Source organism: Argentina silus, assembly GCF_951799395.1.
Source record: "Argentina silus genome assembly, chromosome: 8".
Taxonomy (NCBI): domain Eukaryota; kingdom Metazoa; phylum Chordata; class Actinopteri; order Argentiniformes; family Argentinidae; genus Argentina; species Argentina silus.
In genome coordinates, this window is record NC_139662.1 from 20,661,741 (window position 1) to 20,684,505 (window position 22,765).

General features: G+C 49.5%; 1 protein-coding gene across 2 annotated transcripts in view; it reads left to right on the forward strand.

The window, feature by feature from the left end:
• LOC310808167 (protein bicaudal D homolog 2-like) overlaps positions 1-22,765 on the forward strand; it is a 54,361-nt gene that overhangs the window by 8,803 nt on the left and 22,793 nt on the right. For both annotated transcript variants that reach the window (XM_083674901.1, XM_083674902.1), the window contains exon 2: positions 15,521-15,733. In XM_083674901.1, coding sequence (XP_083531027.1) covers positions 15,521-15,733 — 213 coding nt within the window. The remainder of the gene's footprint in view (positions 1-15,520; positions 15,734-22,765) is intronic.

The window sequence follows — 22,765 nt, forward strand, 5'->3', positions numbered from 1 at the left end:
CATTTAGCAGACGCCTTTATCCAAAGCGACATACAGCAAATACATTTGTTTAAGTAAGTGAATCATCTATCCAACAGTCGTCATAAGACAAAGTAATCAATGCTCACACCAGGGGCCATTGGCAGTCGTAATGCCAGTAGGCAAATTCTTTTTTTTTTTCTTTTCTTTTTTTTTGGGCAATGTTTACTAAAATCACGGTTAGATTTGACTAAAACTCATTCGGCTTCAACTGTAGCCTACAAACCCAATTTTGCTTCCTTCAGTGGCACTTTCAACCAGAGCAGAGCTTCAGTCACTAACCCTAACCCTAACATCAGATCCAGTCTGGTATTCATTCATGAATGAATCAAGTCAAAGGGCATAGAGAGCAGCTGTATGGTGGCCTGATAGTGTCATTATTCCAGGAGTGTAATCCTGTTAGTGGAGGCCCTGTGGCCAGATTAAGCTAAAAGCAGAGTGTCAGGTCATCCCCTAGCGATAGGCTTGAGGTCCTCTGTCACGACGCCAGGGTTCAAAACACAGAACTTTGGCCTCTCTGTGTCTGGCGGCCATTTTTCCTTCTCCTCCACTCCATGCCTCTTCAAATCCCTCAACAAAGAATGGTGTGTGGGTGTGTGGTGTGGGTGTGTGGGTGTGGTGTGGGTGGGTGGGTGTGTGAGTGTGTGTGTACATGCTGTTCCAAACATACACAGTGGGGCTCACTCATCCTTCTCCTTCCTCTCCTCTCGTCCTGCTCCTGTCGTCCTCACCCGTCGTCCTGTTGTCCTTTAACTCTCTGTCATCACATTCTGTCCGTTCCTCAACCAGCTGATGAGGCGAGATGTTTTGTCTTCGCCACAGAATGCACACTCCAGCACATTCTTATCAAACAAGTATCTTTTAATTGTCTCTCTCTTACGTGTGTCCCTTTTTGTTATTATTATGATTGTGATATTATCGAGAGTGATAGTGGCAGTAGGGATGGTAATTAAGTCCTGAAAGAGGGGGGGGGAAAAAAAACTGTTTTGTTAGTCCTCTCGGTTACTGGTGAAAAGCTTAACACCCGGTACTACCTTGGGGTATTTACTGGCACTACTGTCTGTCCTTGAAGACCAGCAGACAACCTCCACATTTCTGACACACTGTGTTTGAGGTAACCCGAGTCACCTGCCTCTGGGGAGAGGTGCTCCATTCTGCTGTTTGGAGCGGCGCCCGGTTAAAAATAACTGCCTTATCGGTGTGGGCAGGATGGCATGTGATACTGTATCTATCTGTACGTTATATAAAACAGACCAGATAAATCCAACTTCTCCCAAGTGTGTGTGTGTGTGTGTGTGTGTGTGTGTGTGAGAGAGTGAGTGTGTGGGCGGGCGCACGTGTGTGTGTGTGTGCGTGCGTGCGTGCGTTTGCTTTCGCTCCCACCTGCATTGTTTCCTATATTAGTATCTGTGGATGAACTCTATCATCAGATTCCCCTCAACCGCTGCTCACGATTCCGTTGCCAACCGCTCCGGGTAACATTAGCTTCCCTCAAGGCCGGTCTGCAGCCGCGCCGCGCCGCTCAGTCAGGGAAACCGATAGCCTGCCTCACCGCTCGATTCCCCCCCCCCACCTCACCCCCCCCTCCTCCTCCCCTGTTGTTGTGAGCAGCTGCACAGCTGCCAACCACCTCCACTCCTCACCAGGGGTCAAAGGCAGACCGATGGAGGCTGCACATCCACCAGTTAGGGGTCAAACGTTACAGTGGGTCACACAAGCGTGCTTCACCCCTCCTCCTCGCCTCAGCCCCCCCCCCCTCCCAGACAGCTACCCCCCCCCCCCCTTCCCCTACTCCTTCCCTTGATTGAATTACAGTCCCGACTCCCATCCTGTTTCGGCATCCTGTTTACCTCAGCAGAGCTGGGGGGGTCATTTAGAGGAGGCCAGAAGCAGCTGAAAAATGACTCTGGGGCAGACCGGAATGCCTCTGAAGGAGATAGGAGGGTCAGACCACAGAGAGTTAGTCAGGGAAGCCACTGTCCACCCCTCGTTTCCTCCTGTGTGTGTTGTTTACCTTCCCGTCTTTAATACGCTGCTGCGTTTCCTTTTCCTCACTCACTGTCGCCAAGGAGACGGAGACGGTCAGTCAAGAAAGACTTTACTTTGCTCAGCTGTTCATCAGGGATGTAGAGATCCCCCCTGCCCCCCCCCCCCCCGGGAAGAGGGGAGCATGCCAAAAAACTAAAGAAAAAAGGGAGGAGCAGAAGGAGGAGACATGCTCATTAGCATAATATGGACGGAGGGAGGAAATAAAGATGTTTGTGGTAGCTAGGAGTGGACAGATGGTGGATACCCTGACCCCGGCCCCTGACACACACACACACACACACACACACACACACACACACACACACACACACACACACACACACACCAGCCCCACCCCTATCTTCGGCAGAAGGGCTCAGACAGGGGAAGCAGAGCTGGGATGAGGTGTCAGACTCAGTGATTAAAGACTTCCATTCTTCCCTCCGTCCCATCCTTCTTACATCCATCCATCCTTCTTCCATCCATCCATCTGTCTATCCATCCATCTTATGCCTCGAACCTGTCGCTGCAGCCAGACAATGAAATGAGGCGCAGCAATTTTTTACATTTTGACTGTATGAATTTTTCTGTATAAAGTGTGCAGGGATTTGGAAACCTATTTAGCCAACTCTATTTGCATTGCCCCGTTGAAGTCTGTGGGGGAATCGGAGAGAGGGGGGAGAGATGCCTGCAGGAGCTGTTTCATTGCTCTGATACAAGGGAACATGGAGGCGAGGGAGTAGGAGGAGATGTCTACGTAACCATTCCCTGTGTAGCCGAGGTAGACGTTGACACGCCCCTCTCTCCAGGCCTCGCTTTCTTCATGTTCCTGTTTTCTAACCGGCTCCCCTCAGCGTGAAGCAGCCTAGATTTAATAGGCCATTTTACGCTCCGTCCTACCGCCACCACACCCAATTTAGCCCAATTCCTCCAGGCCGCTCTCTCGCTCCAGGGCTCCTGTTAACAATAACATTATTATCAGAGGGAAAGAGGGAACCCCCACCGCCTCCTCCTCCTCCCCCTCCTCCTCAGTGAAAGTGGGTGTGTGTGTGTGTGTGTGTGTGTGTGTCCCTGCTGGCTGTGGTGTAGGGCTGTGGAGGGCCAGAGTGTGGAGGAGAGAGGACCCTCAGTCAGGGACCCTCAGGGTTAGTGGAGGAAAGAGGACCGTCAGTCAGGGACCCTCAGGGTTAGTGGAGGAAAGAGGACCCTCAGTCAGGGACCCTCAGTCAGGGACCCTCAGTCAGGGATCCTCAGGGTTAGTGGAGGAGAGGAGAGGATGAGAGGAGCGAGAGAAGGAGGAGTTGTAGAGAGGGGGTGGGGCAGGGTGCATGGATCAACAGCGGTAGCAGCAAGGGACTGGTAGACCGGGGGTGGGGGGGGGTGGGGGCTGTGTGTGTGTTTAGGGAGAGTGGTGGGAAGGGGCTCCTTTAATTGGATGTGTGCCAGTCTCTCAGGGGTCCTTGAGAACTGGGACTGGGATATTGAGATATGGAGAGGGAGAGAGGGGGGAAGGGGCTGGGAGGGGCAGGAGATGGAGATGGGGAGAGGGGGAGAGGGGGACGGGAGGACGGGAGGGGCAGCGGGCGATGCCAGGGCTTCCTGTGGGAACCGGCATGCTCTCTTTTAGGTGAGAGAAGAATAATAGAGGAGGGAAAAGCCCCGATCCCACCAGCAGCCAGCAGCCAGCAGCCTCCTTAATGACATGAAATAGCCAGGACCTCATAGAACTACTTCTACTTCTAATGTGTGTGTGTGTGTGTCTGTGTGTTTGTGAAGGTGTGTGTTTGTGTGTGTGTGTGTGTGTGTGTGTCACATGGAGGGGTGTTTTCCTGCTTTCGTTCAGACGTCTTGGAGTGCGTTGTGTCGTCTTATTTCACATCATGTGAGCGTGCAGGCCCATATTAATAACCTCTTAAGCTTTACGCCCTATTTGACTCATTTCCGCCTAAAAACTAAACTGCTTATAAGATTAGAAACGTGATGATCGGATGCACAAGGATGCCGTTTCATAGGGAACACCTTGAGGTTTTGTGTGGATATGCTGGGGTCGTAGCTCCAAATAACATACTACACATGACAAGGAGATAAAGTAAACAATAATCACGTTAATACTCAAATTTAAAGCAGAATTCGGGCCCAATTACGAGCTTAAGAGGAGGAGCTGGGCTTGTCTGGGCGGAGGATTGGTTTGTTAGAATGTCAAATGGAACTAAATGGAGATTAATGATCCTTCAACACATTTTTTGTCGATTCTAGTATGATGCTGCATGAAAGGCGTGATTGTTTGGTGCGTAACATGACACACAGTCCTGTCCATTGTATGCAGATTGACCTGTGCATAATATGACACACACTGTGTCCGTATGAGTGAGTAGGTCTCATATGGCAAGCCTGTACTATTCTGACCTGACTGAACCCCACTGGGACACACACACACACACACACACACACATAATGACATACACACACACAATGACATATACGCACAAACACAATGACACACTCACGGAGAGAGTGTAATTACTAGTAGTGGGAAAGGGGTCATTAGTCTGTCTGGGTTAGGGGGGCTAGTCCAAGGGACCAGGGCTGGGCGGGGTGGGGTGAGTAAGGGGAGAGGGGGGTGAGGGATAAGGGAATGGGGGTGAGGGATGGGTGGGTGGGTGGGTGGGTATGGAACGTCGAGGGGTGGGGGGGGGGGGGGGGGGGTATAGAATGAAGGTAGAGGGTTTAGGGTTGTACAGGGAAGGAGGGAGGGAGGGAGAAAGAAGGGTGTTAGAATGTATGAATGTAGAATGCAAATCTGGTATGCCACCATCCCTCCCCCCTGTTCACACTACTGATTGATTACACATGTCTGAGGAGTGATACATGAGTCTGGCATGGTGGAGGTGAACACATCAGGGTCTGGCACACAGTGTGAATCTAATAACAGATTATGACGAGGGTTAAATGACAGCTGGGTGTGGGACTCTGGAAGGGCATTAGATGATAGGGTGATGTACTGTCTGCTAACCAGGGCTTGGCTCAGTATCAGCTAACCCCTGCTTCCACGACCCTGACCTGAGCTAGGACAGGGTAAACAAAGGGATCCAAGGTCTTGGCTCCCCTCTCCCATAACCTTGACCGTGGCCATGGTAAGTGAAAACACACTTGGGCCTGTGTGTGTGTGTGTGCGTGCGCGATTGTGTGTGTGTGTGTCATTGTGTCAGCTGCTTGCCCCTCGTACATCTTGTTGAAAACAGGATACCGGTCAGCTTGTGAAGTCATCAGTGGGGAGTCTGTGGAGAGGAAGGGAAAGATCACACACAAATGAGTTAATTCAGTTCCTCGCTGTTTGCCCTGACACAGGCCCAGAGAGAGAGAGAGGGAGTACAGTACAACCCTTTACAAAGCCACCAAAGAACAATAGTAGCATTAAAAAAACGGCCTTCGTGAACATCAACAGATTGTGTCCAGACTTGCGGTTGTTTAGCGTCTGAGAGAGACGTTGAGATGAAGAGGAGGAGGAAGAGGAGGATGAAGAGGAGGATGAAGAGGAGGATGTAGAGGAGGATGTAGAGGAGCAGATTTGGTGAACGGGGCCACGTGTGTCTCTCTCTTTAGTGGTGGCACAGGGCTGTAAAACCAACCAGCCATCTGTGTCAGTGTGCCCCTCCTGCCCCTCCCTCCCCCGCCCGCCTGCCCGCCCCCCGCCCACCCCTCACTCGCTCGGTCGCTGTAATTGGCATGGTAGCCATAACAACGGAGGTTCCCCTGGGGTAGAAGCGTGTGGATCAGTGAGATTTCACCCAGACAGACGGATCTCCCTCTGTTAGCGTCGGTGAGCGGTTGGTGAGAGGGGCAGGCTGGCACCAGATAGGCAGGGGAGGGGGGGCGGGGGGGGGGGGCTCTTTGCATTTGCAAATCAGTGAGGTCCCAAACCCTGAGCCGGTACGGAACGCCTGTGATACGAGTAATGATAACAACCCTGGACCCAGACGCAGGCGCTGATGCGGACGCCTAATGTATGGCCTATATTAGACCTATTGAGTTCTGTTGTCCCTGGAGAGAATGCCTTTTCCTTTGGTCAATAGCAGATTTAGAATCCAAACAATAGACTGCATATCAACATCCTCGATACACAGCTGGTCCTTTACTATTTAAAAGGCTGCTGCTACATATTGCCAGTTCTTTGTTTTTCTGTTGAGACTTGTTTTAAAATAATTAGAGAGAGTTGCTCTGAGAAATGAAGTCGCCTCCGCATTGCGAAATAGTGAGCTGGCAGACAGATTTTCCTCTCGAAGGAGGAGAAATAACACGTTATTCTTTGCTTCCAGTGTTTAGCCCACCAGTGTTCCTACATAAATAAACCACTAACCTAGTGCTGGCCCAACCCTCTCCCAAAATTACCTTCACCCCACATAGTTCTGCTCTTTCTGTAAATGTTGAAAATGAGGTATGGTTTGTTTGGTGTAGACCTACATGTCTCTGTTCCCTGGAATGTAAACAGCCCCCCTGCATTAAAACATTCCATACAATGAAATAGCTGTCCTCAACATGCCCAAATCTGCTCACTGATAACAGTATTTCTTTATTAGAAAAAAAGAGAAAGGTACCTACGTACATTTCCGGACCTCGGGGGTCTAGTGCCCTGGCAGGGCAGTAAATTACTGCTTTTACCCAGTAATTACACTGCACCGAGCCTGAGTGCATGTACAGTACTGTAGAACAGGCAGACAGGCAGACAGGCAGACAGACAGGCAGACAGGCAGACAGGCAGACAGACAGACAGACACTACTCTGCAGTAATAATAGCACAGGGCTCTGTGTCCTCCCACTGCAGGTGTTTCACTATTCAAAAACTGCATAGGCTACAGACAGAATCGCTAACTCAGATCCCCACGACTGTGTAACTTATCTATAAAAGATGAAGCCTGCCTGACGCTCTCCTCTCCAAACACATCTGATGAAAACACTAATCAGCCTGAACTAGAGCTGAATCAGTGTCTTGATTGTGAGAGAATCTGTTGAGAGGAGGAGATACAGAATCGTTGATGCACTGCAGACTAATTGCTCTGATGTTTTCTGTGGTTGGGGGTGGGCTTTTTAGTCAGGCGTGTAAAGGGCCTCCTGAGTCTGATTAGCAGGGTATTCTAGCGCAGAGACGCTGTGGACGTGTGTGTGTGTGTGTGTGTGTGTGTGTGTGTGTGTGTGTGTGTGTGTGTGTGTGTCTGTGTGTCTGTGTGTCTGTGTGTCTGTGTGTCTGTGTGTGTGTGTGTGTGTGTGTGTGTGTGTGTGCGTGCGTGCGTGCGCGCGCGCGCGCGTAAAGATGTCAAATCCCTACTCTGCACACAAACTTTTTCCCAGTGTTGTGTATGTGTGTGTCTCAATGCATTTGTATTTGAGTGTTGTATTCCTTCTCCTTTGGTGTGTGTGTGTGTGCGCGCGTGTGTGTGCGTGTGTGTGTGCAGCTCTCTCAGAGCCCCAAGGTAAAACAGAGAACTCTGTGAGAACTGAACACACTCCTCTCCCTCCCAGGAGGACAAGCCCTGGCTTGCAACAGCAGGTGCTGCAGTACCCCTGGCTGCAGGGCAAACAGAGAACTTGTAAAATGGGGTGTGTTTTGGGACTAAATTGTCTGTCTGTGTGTGTGTGTGTGTGTGTGTGTGTGTGTGTGTGTGTGTGTGTGTGTGTGTGTGTGTGTGTGTGTGTGTGTGTGTGAATAATAGCCCAAAGGCCATGTTCTATGCAGAGAATCAATGTGGCTCTCGGCCAAACAAACTGCTAATGGCTTTTGCTTTCCTCGATCTCATTTTCATTCCTCTCTATCCCTCTCTCTCTCATTTCCTCCATTTCTCTCTCTCTCTCTCATTTCTCTTGTTCTCTCTCTCTCTCTCTCTCTCATTTCCTCCATTTCTCTTGTTCTCTCTCTCTCTCTAATGACCATGCTCTCATTCTGCCCACCATCATCAATAGGAACATGTAACAAGGGATGTTCTGATACGGGATCAGCTGTTAGTCAGATCATCAGGCATCATTTATCTCCTGTGAGAGGGTGACTCATCATGGCCGATCCACAGAGGGAGAATCTGTCAAATTCAGGGTTCCACCTGTCAAATGAACAGCTGGCGTCGTCAAGGTAACATAGTCCAGATAGCAGCATACAGTCAGTGTTCCGTGGGTTTAGGGAGATGATGATGATGATGATGATGAGGGATGTGAACCAGTGAACAAAGAGCAGTGACACAATCCACATCCTTTATTTCCCCTCTGTCTCATATTCCTCTTCTTACTCTCCTTTTTTCTTTCTCATGTCTTCTCTCTCTCTCTGTCTCTCTCTCTCTCTCTCTCTCTCTCTCTCTCTCTCTCTCTCTGTGTGAAGTGTGTCGTTCAGAGAGGTGATTCTAAGCCTGCTGTCACTCATTAACACAGTACCATTGGTTTTGACATCACACTGACAAATCAACTGCCAGCGTTAATGAGTAGTTAGGACACACACACACACACTCTCACACACACACACACACACACACACACACACATGGAAATGCTTTTCATTCCTCACTAAGGCTATGTAGGAGCAGGGCTATGCAGGAGCAGGGCTATGCAGGAGCAGGGCTATGGAGGAGTAGGGCTCTGGAGGAGCAGGGCTCTGGAGGAGCAGGGCTCTGGAGGAGCAGGGCTATGTAGGAGCAGGGCTATGTAGGAGCAGGGCTATGTAGGAGCAGGGCTCTGTAGGAGCAGGGCTATGCATATGTTGGAAAAACAGGGTCAGCTCTTTGTTAGAGTGAATGAGTAAACAAGTGAGAGCCTCCAGTGGTGTGTGTGTGTGTGTGTGTGTGTGTGTGTGTGTGTGTGTGTGTGTGTGTGTGTGTGTGTGTGTGTGTGTGTGTGTGTGTGTGTGTGTGTGTGTGTGTGTGTGTGTGTGTGTGTGTGTGTGTGTGTGTGTGTGTGTGTGTGTGTGTGTGTGTGTGTGTGTGAGAGAGAGAGAGAGATCCTCTGGTGCGTTCTTACTCCCAGCACTATGTTTTATCACTCAGGAGCCATTATGAAGAGCTCCCTGAGAGAGAGATCCATAATTGTAAGCATTTGATAATGGGTACTAAATATAGAAACGACAGGCACACCTTGAAGCTGTGTGTGTGTGTGAATGGTCTGTCTGTGCAGTGGCGAGAGAGAGAGAGAGAGACAGAGAGACAGAGAGAGAGAGAGAGAGGCTCTCCCTCCATGTGAGGTGTGATGCACGAGGCAGGAAGACCCATTCAGGGTGTTTTTTTCTCCCAGCTATGCTAGCCCCCCCTCCCCCACTATGCTAGCCTCTCTCCCCCCCCCCCACTATGCTAGCCTCTCTCCCCCCCCCCACTAGGCTAGCCTCTCTCCCCCCTCTCTCTACTAGGCTAGCCTCTCTCTCCCCCCCCTCTCTACTATGCTAGCCTCCCCCCCCCCCCCCCCCCCCCCCCACTATGCTAGCCTCTCTCCCCCCTCTCTCTACTAGGCTAGCCTCTCCCCCCCCCCCCCCCCACTATGCTAGCCTCTCCCCCCCCCCACTATGCTAGCCTCTCTCTCCCCTCTCTCTACTAGGCTAGCCTCTCTCTCCCCCCCCCCCTACTAGGCTAGCCTCTCCCCCCCCCCTCTCTCTTCCCCCTCCAACGCACTCACAGCTGAGGCATAGCTCAGGCATGCAGGGTCAAGTCACTGATTATGAATTGCTATGACTCCTCTCTCTCTCTTTCTCTTTCTCTCTCTCTCTCTTTCTGAGTAACCATTACTGTCCCCCTCTCTCATAGTATAACAATGCTGCCTATGTGTGCAAGAGCTGGGAGTGTGTCCATGTGTGTGTTTAGAATCTTAAAAATCGAAAAACGTGTCAATAGTTGAGTTTATCTAAAAGAATGACTGTACAGTATGTGGGGCGCTGGTTTAAAGCTGCTAGATTAAAGCTGTTGTGAAGTGTGAACAGCGCAGTGTTTGTATCTTCAACCCCCGGCATTTCTGACAAGCTGGTTCAAAGGTCTCTCTCCCTGCATTCTCGTTCTCACGTTTGTGGGCAGTGCTGTGGGCGCTGGTGTGTGTGTGTGTGTGTGTGTGTGTGTGTGTGTGTGTGTTGTGCTGTGCCAGTGTGTGTTATTGCCCCGTGAGCATGCCCTTTCCTGCCCTGCCCTCTCTTGCCCTCCCAGACACTGCGGGGGAGTATGCCTTGGGTTTATCTGCACTATCAGGATTTGGCACAGAGGTTTGTTTGAGAGTTCATGAGGCAGTTTGCATACCGGAGGGTATACAGTAAACAGTTGGTTTTTTTAGCTAGAGATTTTATTTGTGTTATTTCCTGCAATAGAGCTGTGTGTGTGTGTGTGTGTGTGTGTGTGTGTGTGTGTGTGTGTGTGTGTGTGTGTGTGTGTGTGTGTGTGTGTGTGTGTGTGTGTGTGTGTGTGTGTGTGTGTGTGTGTGTGTGTGTGTGTGTGTGTGTGTGTGTGTGTGTGTGTGTGTGTGTGTGTGTGTGTGTGAGAGATCCACCCACATCAAGCCCTAATTGAGACCAAAATAATCCCGAACAGGGATCAAATAATGTGTCTTTCTGTACATTCCACTCTGTTCTGTTTTGTGTCCCTTTTCTCAAATCAAATGTTCTGTCTTACCACTGTCCTCATTTAATGTAATTTTCTTTCTCAGTTTGATTTGAGTAGCTGAGTGGGTTAGGTTTAACCCTAAGCCTAAGCCTAACCCTAACCCTGTGGTCAAACAGTAAACACTGAATGGTCAATTTGGTCACAAAGGGGTCAGTAAGTTCCTGAGGCAGACAGTCAAGGTTAGGCCAAAAGCTATTCCTCTGACCTCAAAACTCTCCCAATGACCACAGTTGACCGTAGGCAATGTGACGTGTGTGTGTGTGTGTGCGCGTGTGTGCGTGTGTGCGTGTGCGTGTGTATGTGTAACTAAGGTGCATCGGTTCTCTGTCTGGGTCAACACAAAGACCCTGTCTGGCCTTTTCTCTGTCCGCCCAGTGTCTTTCTGTCTCTGTCTTTCTCTGTCTGTCTCTCCTGCTGCTTTTTATCCAGGCTGGTTTTGTTCTCTGTTTGTTTGTGAGGCAGAACTGTGGGATGGAACCACAGGGGGTTCAAAGGGAGTTTTAGGGGTCAGATCATGGCAAGGTCAGAGATTGGGGATGCTGATCCAAATCCAAATGGGATTGATCTGGATAGAATGGGCTCTAATGGGGGTTGGTCCTGAGGCAATGTCTGCTCAAAATTCACTGACAATTAGAGTTGGAGTTTCCACGTGCCTATTGCAGCTGACTACAGCAGCACACTCGCATGCACGCAAGCGCGCGCGCACACACACACACACACACACACACACACACACACACACACACACACACACACACACACACACACACACACACACAGAAGAACAGAGAAGAAGGGGCTTACCTTGTTTTGATCTCCTGCTTCAGAAGGTCTCTTGAGACTCTCTGATTCGTTCAGCCGTGATGTTAGGGTTAGGGCTCAAACCCCTCAAACACAGAGCCTGGTTCTCCCCCGTCGGCACCTGAGCTTAGCTTCACCATTTCTTAAAGGCTGCAGATATTGATTTGTTTAAAACCTGCCAGAGACCAAACCACCCCCCCCCCCCCTTCTACTTTGCTCTTTTTTGGGAGGGGATTACAGGACCTCTTAAGCCTACGTAGCCCTCTTTTCTGACCTGCTACGTGAACCATAGTACTGTTTTTAATAGGTTGTCTTTGGGCTTAAGGAGTGTCTTAGTATTGCCCCTCACCTCACCATAGGATGATTTAAAAGATTTGAAAGATGCACACACACACACACACACACACACACACACACACACACACACACACACACACACACACTTGCTCTTGTGCAGTCATTATAGGACCTGGCCTCTAATCAGTGGACCTTTGAACCCTTCTGGGTGTCTGTGTTGTCAGATTACAGGGAATAACAATTACCATGGCATGTCAGAACATGCCCCTAACACTAGGAGCAAACACTGCCCTTCTGTTGAAACAAAGGAGGTTCTGTTGTAGAAACATGTGTTTTGGACAATCAGGGATTTGTGAGTTGTTACTGAGCTTTGCTAGCTAATCAAATTCTTTAATTCAATCATTGTTAAAGAGACCTTCTATTGACATTCACAGTCTTGAGTCCTGTACGGATCTGTCCAGTACGCCCAATCTTTGAACCATACATAAATCATCACCCATATAAATTTCCTACCCTTTGAAGATCAGTCACGAGTTCCTCTGTGTGTTAATCATATGACTGATGGTCAGGTCCCCTGTGATCGCTCGAGTGAGAGAGGAAGTGGTGGGAATGTGGGGGGGGGGGGGGGGGGGGGTAGCAAGACGAGTGAGAGATGGAGAGATGGTGAGAAAAGAGAAGTAGTTCTTTAAAAGATCAAAGATGACACCACACCAAACCTACCCAGCCCATCACATGACGAGGATGCTAATTATGATCTTGTGCTTTGCTGTCTGCGTGAGGGGGGCCTACAGGGATCAGGACACAGCATGGGTTCTGCCTAACGCCAGCCCATAATGTATGCCGAATCAGAATCAGACCCTTCACTCCGCAGGGGGCCAAACCTCCTGAGACTCTTGTCTCCTCCTCTTGTCTCCTCCTGTTGACTTTCAACAAGCTACTGCCTGTTGTAGCCCATGTATGGTAGCAAGCACAAGAATAAGCCCGCTTCCACTGTGGGTAGTAAAGTTAGTGTGGCCGTGTTCAATGGGTCTATGCCACTGTCGTTGCCAAAACTGTGATTAGCTTCATCACAGATTGTTAATCCACACTCATATCCTTCCTGTTAATTTCGAAACACATGGTGCTGTGTTTATGAATTAGAGGCTAGGGGTGGGTGTCGCATTGAGAGATTTTGGATCACGTGCTGCCCGGCCTGGCCCTCCCCTACCCCAGAATATAACCCCACGCTCAGGGTGAGATTAAGGGGCTTGGGTCACCGTGTTTTGGCTTGGTGCCCTCTGATTGAAGCCTGTCCCCCCTAGATTAGATTGATTGGGTCAGAGTGTCCCCCCCCACCCCCCACCCCCTTCTCCCTAAATCCCCGCCACGCGCCAAGATTATAATAAGATTCCCCTACTTTCTGATTGGGTTAATCCCTTCTCTTAATGACAGTCTGATCAAAGAGGGGCCCGGGATGATGTTTGGGGTTTTTTGGGGCACAATTTATGGTACGTTGGCTATGAGTGTGTCAGAACTCTCGGGTACAAGTAGGCTAGGTGGAGGCTATTAGAATGCAGATATATCACCCGGTACAAGTAGGCTAGGTGGAGGCTATTAGAATGCAGATATATCACCCGGTACAAGTAGGCTAGGTGGAGGCTATTAGAATGCAGATATATCACCCGGTACAAGTAGGCTAGGTGGAGGCTATTAGAATGCAGATATATCACCCGGTACAAGTAGGCTAGGTGGAGGCTATTAGAATGCAGATATATCACCCGGTACAAGTAGGCTAGGTGGAGGCTATTAGAATGCAGACATATCACATGGAAGTTTCTGGGCTCAGTATTGATTTAGTCAGTAAAATACATGAATATAACGCCTAGCTTCATTTTGGGGCATGTTAAGAGACCTCCGGGTCCTTGATTCTGGTGATTTACATTCTTCAATACTGTAAGCATCGCCAGGCCTCTGTGAGAGGGTAGGTGGCAGGTGGTTTCTGCCCTCTGAGTGAGTGATCTCCCTGCTCCATGCTGTAGTTAGAACCATAGAACCATTCCAGCATTCTAGAGCTGCTCCATGCTGTAGTTAGAACCATAGAACCATTCCACCATTCTGGAGCTGCTCCATGCTGTAGTTAGAACCATTCCACCATTCTAGAGCTGCTCCATGCTGTAGTTAGAACCATAGAACCATTCCAGCATTCTGGAGCAGTTCCATGCTGTAGTTAGAACCATAGAACCATTCCAGCATTCTGGAGCAGTTCCAGGCTGTAGTTAGAACCATAGAACCATTCCACCATTCTAGAGCTGCTCCATGCTGTAGTTAGAACCATTCCAGCATTCTGGAGCAGTTCCAGGCTGTAGTTAGAACCATAGAACCATTCCAGCATTCTAGAGCTGCTCCATGCTGTAGTTAGAACCATAGAACCATTCCAGCATTCTGGAGCAGTTCCAGGCTTCCAGTGAAAGAACCTTGTTGTTTTCCATTTGAGTGTTTATCTGTTTAACAATTCTGTCTGCTTGTCTGCCCCCGCCATCCTTTCTGAATGTCAACACGTGAGATATCCATCATGTGCGAGACATGATGTCATTCGTCCCTGACTCTAACCCACTGAACTAGTTAGGCACACGTGATATTATTTTCTTTTGACTAAGTATCAGGTCAATTTTAGAAATAAAATTTTAAAGTGCAGATTTCCCTTTATCTGTAAGAATTACTGGGATTAAAAACGGAAATCCAGGCGCTGTCACGTGCACATGCATGGGGGATGGGGGGGGGGGGGGTCAGGGAGAGAGTGAGGGGACGGGGGGGGCTTAAAACAAGGTCAGATTTCTCATTGCCTCAGGTGAACCTAGATAAGTGATGCGTAATTCAAGCTGTGAGACAAATGAGAAAATGAAATCCTTGCCGACAGATCGTTGCTATGCAGGATTGGAAATGAAATCTGTAATCAGCGGGGTGATTACTCTGAGAAGGGGAGAAAGAGGCCTAACCTAGATGCTGCTGCATTGCAGGATTTTCTTCCTCATGAGCTGGTATTTCTGAATACTGCTGCTGCTGCCTTGTCGGCTGTTAACAAATTAAGGTCAAGTTAGTCAAGTGAAACGTAAACAGTAAAACCCGCACATCGCACACAGAGAGATAATGAGAGAATATAAGCCCTCTCACTGTCACACAATTGTTGTCCACGACGTCTCAAGCCTCACAACCCACAGCCACTGTGGTTTAATCTTCCCTTTGTAGTCTGCATCCCTGAATCTGTGGAGATCAAAACCTGTTGTTTGACCTGCCTGTCTTCTCTGATCTTATATTAAGAGCATTAGACTAGATTCTGTCTCTGTCTGCCTGATTGGATCTTGTCCCCAGCTGAATCTCTGCAGTAAAAAAAAAAAAAAACGGACTACTTTCAAAATGGCCGACATGCAAAGTGAGGATTCTGTTAGTCACAGAACCTGCAGTTTGCCTCTGATATGTTTATGTCCCTCTGTTAACTTATAACACTAGTTATAATTGCCTTTACCATCAAACCAGTCACTGCTTAATTTTAATATGTCTTTGGTATAATATAAAACCCAGAGTTGTGAAAACTTTTTGAAGTGTCAGTGTGACTGAGCATGTGTGTGTGCATGTGCACGTGCACATGCACGTGTGTGCCTCCGTTCCCCAGTCCCTCCTAACCGTCTCCTCTCCTCTCTCCTCTCTCCTCTCCTCTCCTCTCCTCTCTCCTCTCTCCTCTCCTCTCTCCTCTCCTCTCTCCTCTCCTCTCCTCTCTCCTCTCCTCTCTCCAGGCCTTTGGACAAGCCTACTTCAACCACAAGAAGGTGGCGGCGGACGGGGAGAGCCGAGAGGAGTCTCTGATCCAGGAGTCCGCCTGTAAGGAGGCCTACTACGAGCAGAGGGTCCTGGAGCTGCAGACGGAGCTACGACAGGCCAGGAACGTCCTCACCAACACCCAGTCGGAGAACGAACGCCTGGCCTCCGTGACTCAGGAGATGAGAGAGGTGAGGAGGAGGAGGAGGCACCACTGATGTGCCCTGTCTGTGCCTGGTGTTAATGACACGTCCTCCACTCACTGAGTCAATGTTTCCATTTGGGCAGATGTAGATGCGCAAAAGCCGCATTGTGATCCGATTTTAATCAGATTAAGATTGACCGCTCATGATTGGATTGGCTTTTGGATTTCAAGATCGGATTTCTAAAGTTACTTAATACCAGGTATAAAGTGGGTCACTGATTCTGATGCTATTGTAGCCAATGCAAAAAAAAAAAACATGACACTTGCATTTATTCACTTCAAGTCACCATCTCTCTCTCAGATCATAAAAATATGCACCAGCACTGGACTGGACGCCCAATCAATCATCCATACTTGCCCTCACTTGCACTGCATACTTTACACGCCCATATACGGTTGTACATTCTCTCCCCGAAGCTATCAAACCTCCAAAGAACGCGACCTGCGTGACAGTAGCTCGTACACTTGGCTCGTGTGCTTGGCGTGTCCATGCAGGACTAATTTCACACGGATGGTTTTTGCCCCTGTGGGGATCTGGCAGACATCAGACTGACTGAACAATGTGGGTCTTCTCCAACTCTGGGGTTCAGGGTGGTGCTGGAATGCCAAGGCTGGAGAGCAGGGAGTGTCTAGAGGCCTGTCCTTACTGTGGCGTGACAGAGAGAAGGATAAAGCATCGCTCCTGATCACAGAAAGGGGCATGGCCCTAACCGACATAATTCTCTCCTGTGCAGTATGTTTTGCACATACTCAACGCAGAATGTAGGTTAGTCGATGTTGTAGGTCCACAAACCACTTGGTCTTATCAGCAGCTGTGGATTTAAGGGCCGCGTGGAACTGAATGCGTTATGCCGCAGTACCTGGCCCGTGAAACTGGCACCGTCAGCACATGCCCATTGCCCAGCCCTAGTGTTAGTGGCGTTGGCCCTCCTCTCGCATCAGATCTGGCAACCAGGTCTGCCAGTCGTGCCACCCGCCCGCTGAGGGCCAGATAAGAGGCAGCGGGGCGCCACTTGGTCCTTTCGCTTGCACTCCTGCCAACACACACACACACACGCACTTCAAACATTACCTCAAAAGCACCCAATCAATTTCAAACAGGCTTTTTATCACCCACACTCTAAGGTAGACATCGTCGTGACCTTTTTCACTGTCATTTACATACTGGCCTAATTATAACCTCATTAGCAAGGTGTGCGTGCGCGTGTGTGCGTTTGCGTTTGCGTGTTCGTGCATGCGTGTCCGGGCTGGGCCAGCGGTGGTGAGGAGATTGAATTGACGAGAGGGGCCAGCAGGTTGAAAGGCTTCCCGGCCCACCTGAGGGGAGAAGGGGGCTTTGAGACGGGCTGTCTGACACAAAGAAAGAGGAGACATAGAGGGAGAAGAGAGGGGCTCTCACCTTTTTAGATGAGTCTGTTTGATCTGAAGGGCCGTGTTCCCTGGGAAGGGGGGATGAGGGGTGGAATAATAAGGAAGGACTTCTGAAGCACCGCCGTTCAGGAGAGACAAGAGATGAGCAGGATGGCGTGTTTCAAGGAAGAGAGGTAGCACTGTCACAACCTACCCAGCTCCACCAAAACCCCCTGAGAACAGATGATCGCCTGTCAAACTTACCTCATCTCTTCTTTTAAGTTTCTCAGAGTCTTATGATGGAGAGATACACCCATATGAAATGAGCCCCCTCCATCTCTCTCTTGCACTCTTTCTCACTCTCTCTCTCTCTCTCTCTCTCTCTCTCTCTGTCTCTCTGTCTCTCTCCCTCCTTCTTTGCTTTAACCCCTCGCTCCAAATCCCCCAGTGTTGGCACTCAGCAGATTTAGTTAAGCTCGCCATTTTGCTGCTCAAGTTGGTGATTACTGTTTTTGTGGAGGGGAGATGGGGCTGCGGACCTGTCTGTCTGAGTGAGCTCGACACCGCGTCTGTAAAGGGATCACCGACGTTTGCTTTCAGACGCCTCTTAAGACACGCGTCAGCAGTCTGGCGTTTCTTACGGGGATTAGGGGGAGAGAAAATCAAGTCCTTTAAAAAGGACATTTCCCTGACGAGGACTTAAGGGTTTCAGTAGGCCAGAACTCCCCTTTTTTTTTTTTTTATAAATAAGCTTCGGCAGTTGCCACTCGGCTGTGGAACTTCTAAGATTCTAAGATGGAGTCTAAGATTGGCTTCATGGAGGCCAGATGTGTTTCTCCAAACACAGCTCACATGTGTTTCACTTAGGCTCTGCTCTTTGAAGTCCCAGATATGAGACCCTCCTGTGTAAACACGTGAAAGCCTCCTGTCCTGCAGTGACACTACATTAAACCCTCGCACCGTGAACACATGATCCCACTCAGTCCTCGAACACGACTCTGATCAGAAAGGCCGATTCGATGCAGAGCTACAGTGCTGAGATGAGTGTTCAGTCTTCGGCGCTGTGATGTCAATTCAATCTCCTCACCACCGCTGGCCCAGCCCGGACACGCATGCACGAACACACACACGCACACGATCAGCTGGTGGCCTGCATGTTTCTCTGTCTCACCAGGTGTCATGGCCATTGTGAACAGCCTCACAGGGACTGGTGCAGGGCCATGGCTCCGAGCCAGGACTAATTGGCGAGATACAGGGGGGTTGGAGTGTAAATCTCTATGTATAGGAGATAATGACACCCCTCCAATGGCACTTTATGGGTATGGGGGGGGCGGGCAGGCGGATGCCGGGTATGGAAGGCAGCAGTGCCACTGAGGCTGGCATTGTGATGGAGCTAAGGACTCTGAAAGAGCCCTTTGTCAGTTGGGTTGCAAATTAGCCAGGATGGAAAGAAAAGGGGAGAAAGCAAGAGGGCAGAGAGAAAGTGGGAGAGCTTGAACGAGGGAGGAAAAAAAAAGGAGAAAATCCGTTAGACACGGAGAGAAGGGTTTAATGAGAGAAAACAGGGCCAAAACCGTTATCTGTCCGTGCCTCCCTGGGACAGCTCGGCGGACCTCGTTTAGTCAGACGGATGACTTTATCCAAAGCCTCATCACTTGATTTGTCATGAGACTCCACAGACAGTTGGCCTTTCCAACTGTAGACTTGTTGTTTTGTTTTGGCCCGGCATGTGTTTGTTTACGGCCGGCTGGGAGAGGTTTGCTCTGTTTGGAGGTTTTAAAAAGAGGAGTGAAGGACGGGAGCTTTGATACCTGTGTACTAGGCCTACAGTATATGGGATGCAGCGGATGCACCTATATGTGAGATTGGGGGCTAGGTATCTGTGTCCGACAGGTTAGTCAGGCCATGGGAGATGTCGTTTTCATTATGTCCCGTACCATACAGTAATGCACTGTAGTGGACCTTCGTGCCCCCCGGGTGCTCATAACCATCAATCACAGTAGGGTTCACTCACGAGTGCACAGACCTAGCTTAATAAACCTGCAGCTGTCTGTAGATGCGTGTGTAGATAGCCAGTGAATGAACAGCGTAGCCCTATAGGCAATATGCCACACCCTCTCTCATTTCATCACAATGTGTTTAGCATATTGATGCTACATCGCTCAGACTCCGTCTCTTAGAAAACCGTCTGCGGTCTCTGCGGCCGTAGACACCCGGCGAGCGGGTGCCAGGCGCAGCGGTCGCCTTGGGCAGCGATAAGCCGTATTTCAGTGCCACGGTGCGAGCTACAGGATTAGACCCTCACAATGGGCCAGTGACACGGAGAGGAGGCGTGCAGTAATGGGCGTGACGCCATTACACTCCGTCTCTCACGTCGCGAGCGGAATCTGTGGCGCCGGCGTTCTTTTCACCGCTCAGAATGGGAATTCTCATGGTACAGCTACTTAACAAACGCACCCACCGCGGGGGGGGGCGGGGGTAATGATATCTGCATTGTGACTGCGCTCTTTAGTGTCTTTGCAGACATGCGATAGCAGAGATCCCTTTGGAATGCATGTAGCCCGGTTGCGTACCGCAAATGGCTAGCAGTCAGACTTGTCATATTCACTTGTTTGAGGTTGTGCGGGACATTTATTTTTTCGCTGACACATTACATTAGTCAGTTCTGGCTTTGCCAATCAAAATAATGAGGTGGTCACTCAGGCATGAAATGTGATTGGTTTTTCCGCCTCATTTGACACTGTAGATAGAGCTCTTAGACGTTTAAGCTGCACCCTTAATATCACAACCTCATTTATAACTCTTAAATTGGCAGGATTATAGACCAGATGGAGAGGAGAGGAGAGGAGAGGAGAGGAGGAAAGGAAAGGAGAGGGGAGGGGAGGGGAGGAGAGGAGAGGAGAGGAGAGGATAAGAGCAGAATGGAAGGAGAGGCAGAATAAGCTACTCTTGGGGAAGTAGGGGAGGAAGAGGGGGAGGTTTTTCTTCGTATTAGAAGTGAGGAAAATTGAGATGGATGCACTGGTTATTTTGATATGTGACCTTGTCAGTAAGCTGCTACAAATACGTCTTCCTAACAATTTAGAATTGGGTCAAGAAAGAACGTTGAGAATGCATGGTGAGTACCAACAGAGGAGAACTCCCAGCATTTCTAGTTCTAGAATGTCAGCGATGTGGTTGCTGAGATGTTATGATGATTGTAGTTCTTCGTGATGAGAGAGGGTAATTCTTCATGATGAGAGGGGGTAGTTCTTCATGATGAGAGGGGGGTAGTTCTTTGAAGGGGTAGGCCTATATTTGGTTCAAGGATGACAGGGACCGCAGTTCTTTTTTCCTCTTAAATATTTTCTGGCATGAGCCCAATATAATAAACCTCCCAGAGGCCTCTGGGGTGTGTGGGTGTCGACTACATTATTGTCTCCTCTGACAGGTATGTCATGAGTGATCTCTCCTATTAAAACACAGGAGGAGGTTAGGGAGAGAGAGGGGGGGGGGGGGGGGTGTCGAGAATGAAGGGATCGAAAAAGAGGTGTAGAGAGCAAACGGAAGGGATTGAGGGAAAGGAAAAATGAAGGCAAGAGAGAGGTCAAGAACAAGGGGAAGTTTGCAGTGGGAAGGAGAGGGAGGAAAAGAGAGAAGGGGAGAATGTCACACTGAAGGGAGCAACTGAGAGACTCTCGACAGAAGCACTCTCGCTCAGATCTGGACAGATGTTGACCTTGATCTGTTGCCGGTGAACCTGACTGCCCTGTCGCCCCACAACGGGTGAGAAACCACGGGCTCCGAACCCTCCAGATGTTCTCTGGGTAATCTCCCTACCGCACCAGCCCCTGCTCAGCCCCCTCCCCTCCCCCAGACCAGACCAGACCCGTATGCCTCGCAGACTGATGGGTTATTTTTAGCCCTTAAGAGCACGCTTCTCTTAAATACCTTTAAAAGATCTGCCATTGATCCCTAACGCTGTTTGTCTTTTCGTATGTGATTTAAAGGGATAGGCGCTCTGAAACTGTGTCACGCTGATTTAAAAGCCCCGGTCCGAACACTAAAGTGGTTATTTGTGCCAGATCGATGAAGCGGTCATAAGTCTTCAACAGCTGTCAGGCATGCTCCGATATATATACACACACAAACACACACACAAACACAAACGTACAGGACATACACACACCTACACACACATTAGTGCACTCTCCTGCACATTCTCACACAAATATGACCCCTGGACACACACATACAGTAATCACTCATTCTCATTTATGGGCATGCATGCATGGCGTCACACCAGAGGCTTATATACAAACACACACACAAATACACACACACTGATGGAAGTGAGATGAAAGTAACACCCACAGGGTACTGTCGCCTATATGATTTTTTTTCTCTCTCTAAGAACTCTATTCAAAGCCTTGAACATGACCTTGGGTGTGTCCAACCCCTCTAATAGTGTCTAAGAGGCTTGTATAGAATGACAATCACCTCCAGCAATGAGCAGGATAAAAGCAGCTCTATTTTTACCCAGATTCTGACAGCAGAGAGTAGCTTCAGACTCAGTATTCCTTTTGTATTCTCAGCCCTTCAAAGAGAGAGAGAGAGAGAGAGAGAGAGTGTGTGTGTGTGTGTGTGTGTGTGTGTGTGTGTGTGTGTGTGTGTGTGTGTGTGTGTGTGTGTGGTGGGGGTTGTATGTGTGGTAGGGGTTGTGTGCGTGTGTGTGTGCGTGTGTGAGGTGAGTGTGTGTGTGTCTGTGGTGGGGGTTGTGTGCGTGTGTGTGCGTGTGTGAGGTGAGTGTGTGTGTGTCTGTGGTGGGGGCTGTATGTGTGGTGGGTGTTGTGTGCATGTGTGTGTGTATGTGCGTGTGTGGTGGGGGGGGGTTGTATGTGTGATTCCCTCCTCTTCCAACCTGAAGGTAATCCTGGTCTGTGCTCGGCTGTATCAGATTTAACAGGGGCTGACGTGACCTTTCCCACTGCAAAGCCTCACTGTCTCTGAGGGATATTTTCCATATTTCTCAACTGAACTGTAGATTCCCCCTACAGTCACTAGAGTGTCTGTATATAGACCTGGAACCGTGCTGAACCGTGACTGTTCAATATGCAGCCTCTAACAACTAACAGGGGACGCCCCGGGAGGCGGAGAGGGGGAGAGGGGACCTGGTGGAGATGGAGATGGAGATGGAGATGGCTCTAGAGAGCGAGCTAGCATGCAGGAGAGAGAGCGGAATGGAGGTCAGTGGAGCGAGAGAGAGAGAGAGAGGGGAAAAAGAGAGAGAGAGAGAGAGTGAAACAGAGGGAGAGATATTGAGCCTGGCTGCACACGCTGTCATATCAGTAATCCTGCCACGTGCCATCTGGGAATCCCAGCGCTTTCCAGGGAAAGAAATTGGAAAAGGCAAGTAAATGTGGATTTTACGGAAACACACACCAGAGTATTTAAAGCAGCCCAGTATCCCACCACAGTATTAGAGCCCACCTAATCTACAGTGGTATTTAGCTCCAGCCTACCCTCTGCCATAGTGACTTAGAGAGTTATAGAGCTTTTTTTCAATAGCAGCAATAGTTTAACGCTCAAACGCTCAAACAAATTGAGTGCTAACTCAAAGCTTTCCTGAGACCTAAGCTGGTTAAGACCCAGAATGCTGTCAAAGGCAGAGGGACGGAATCAGCTCAGT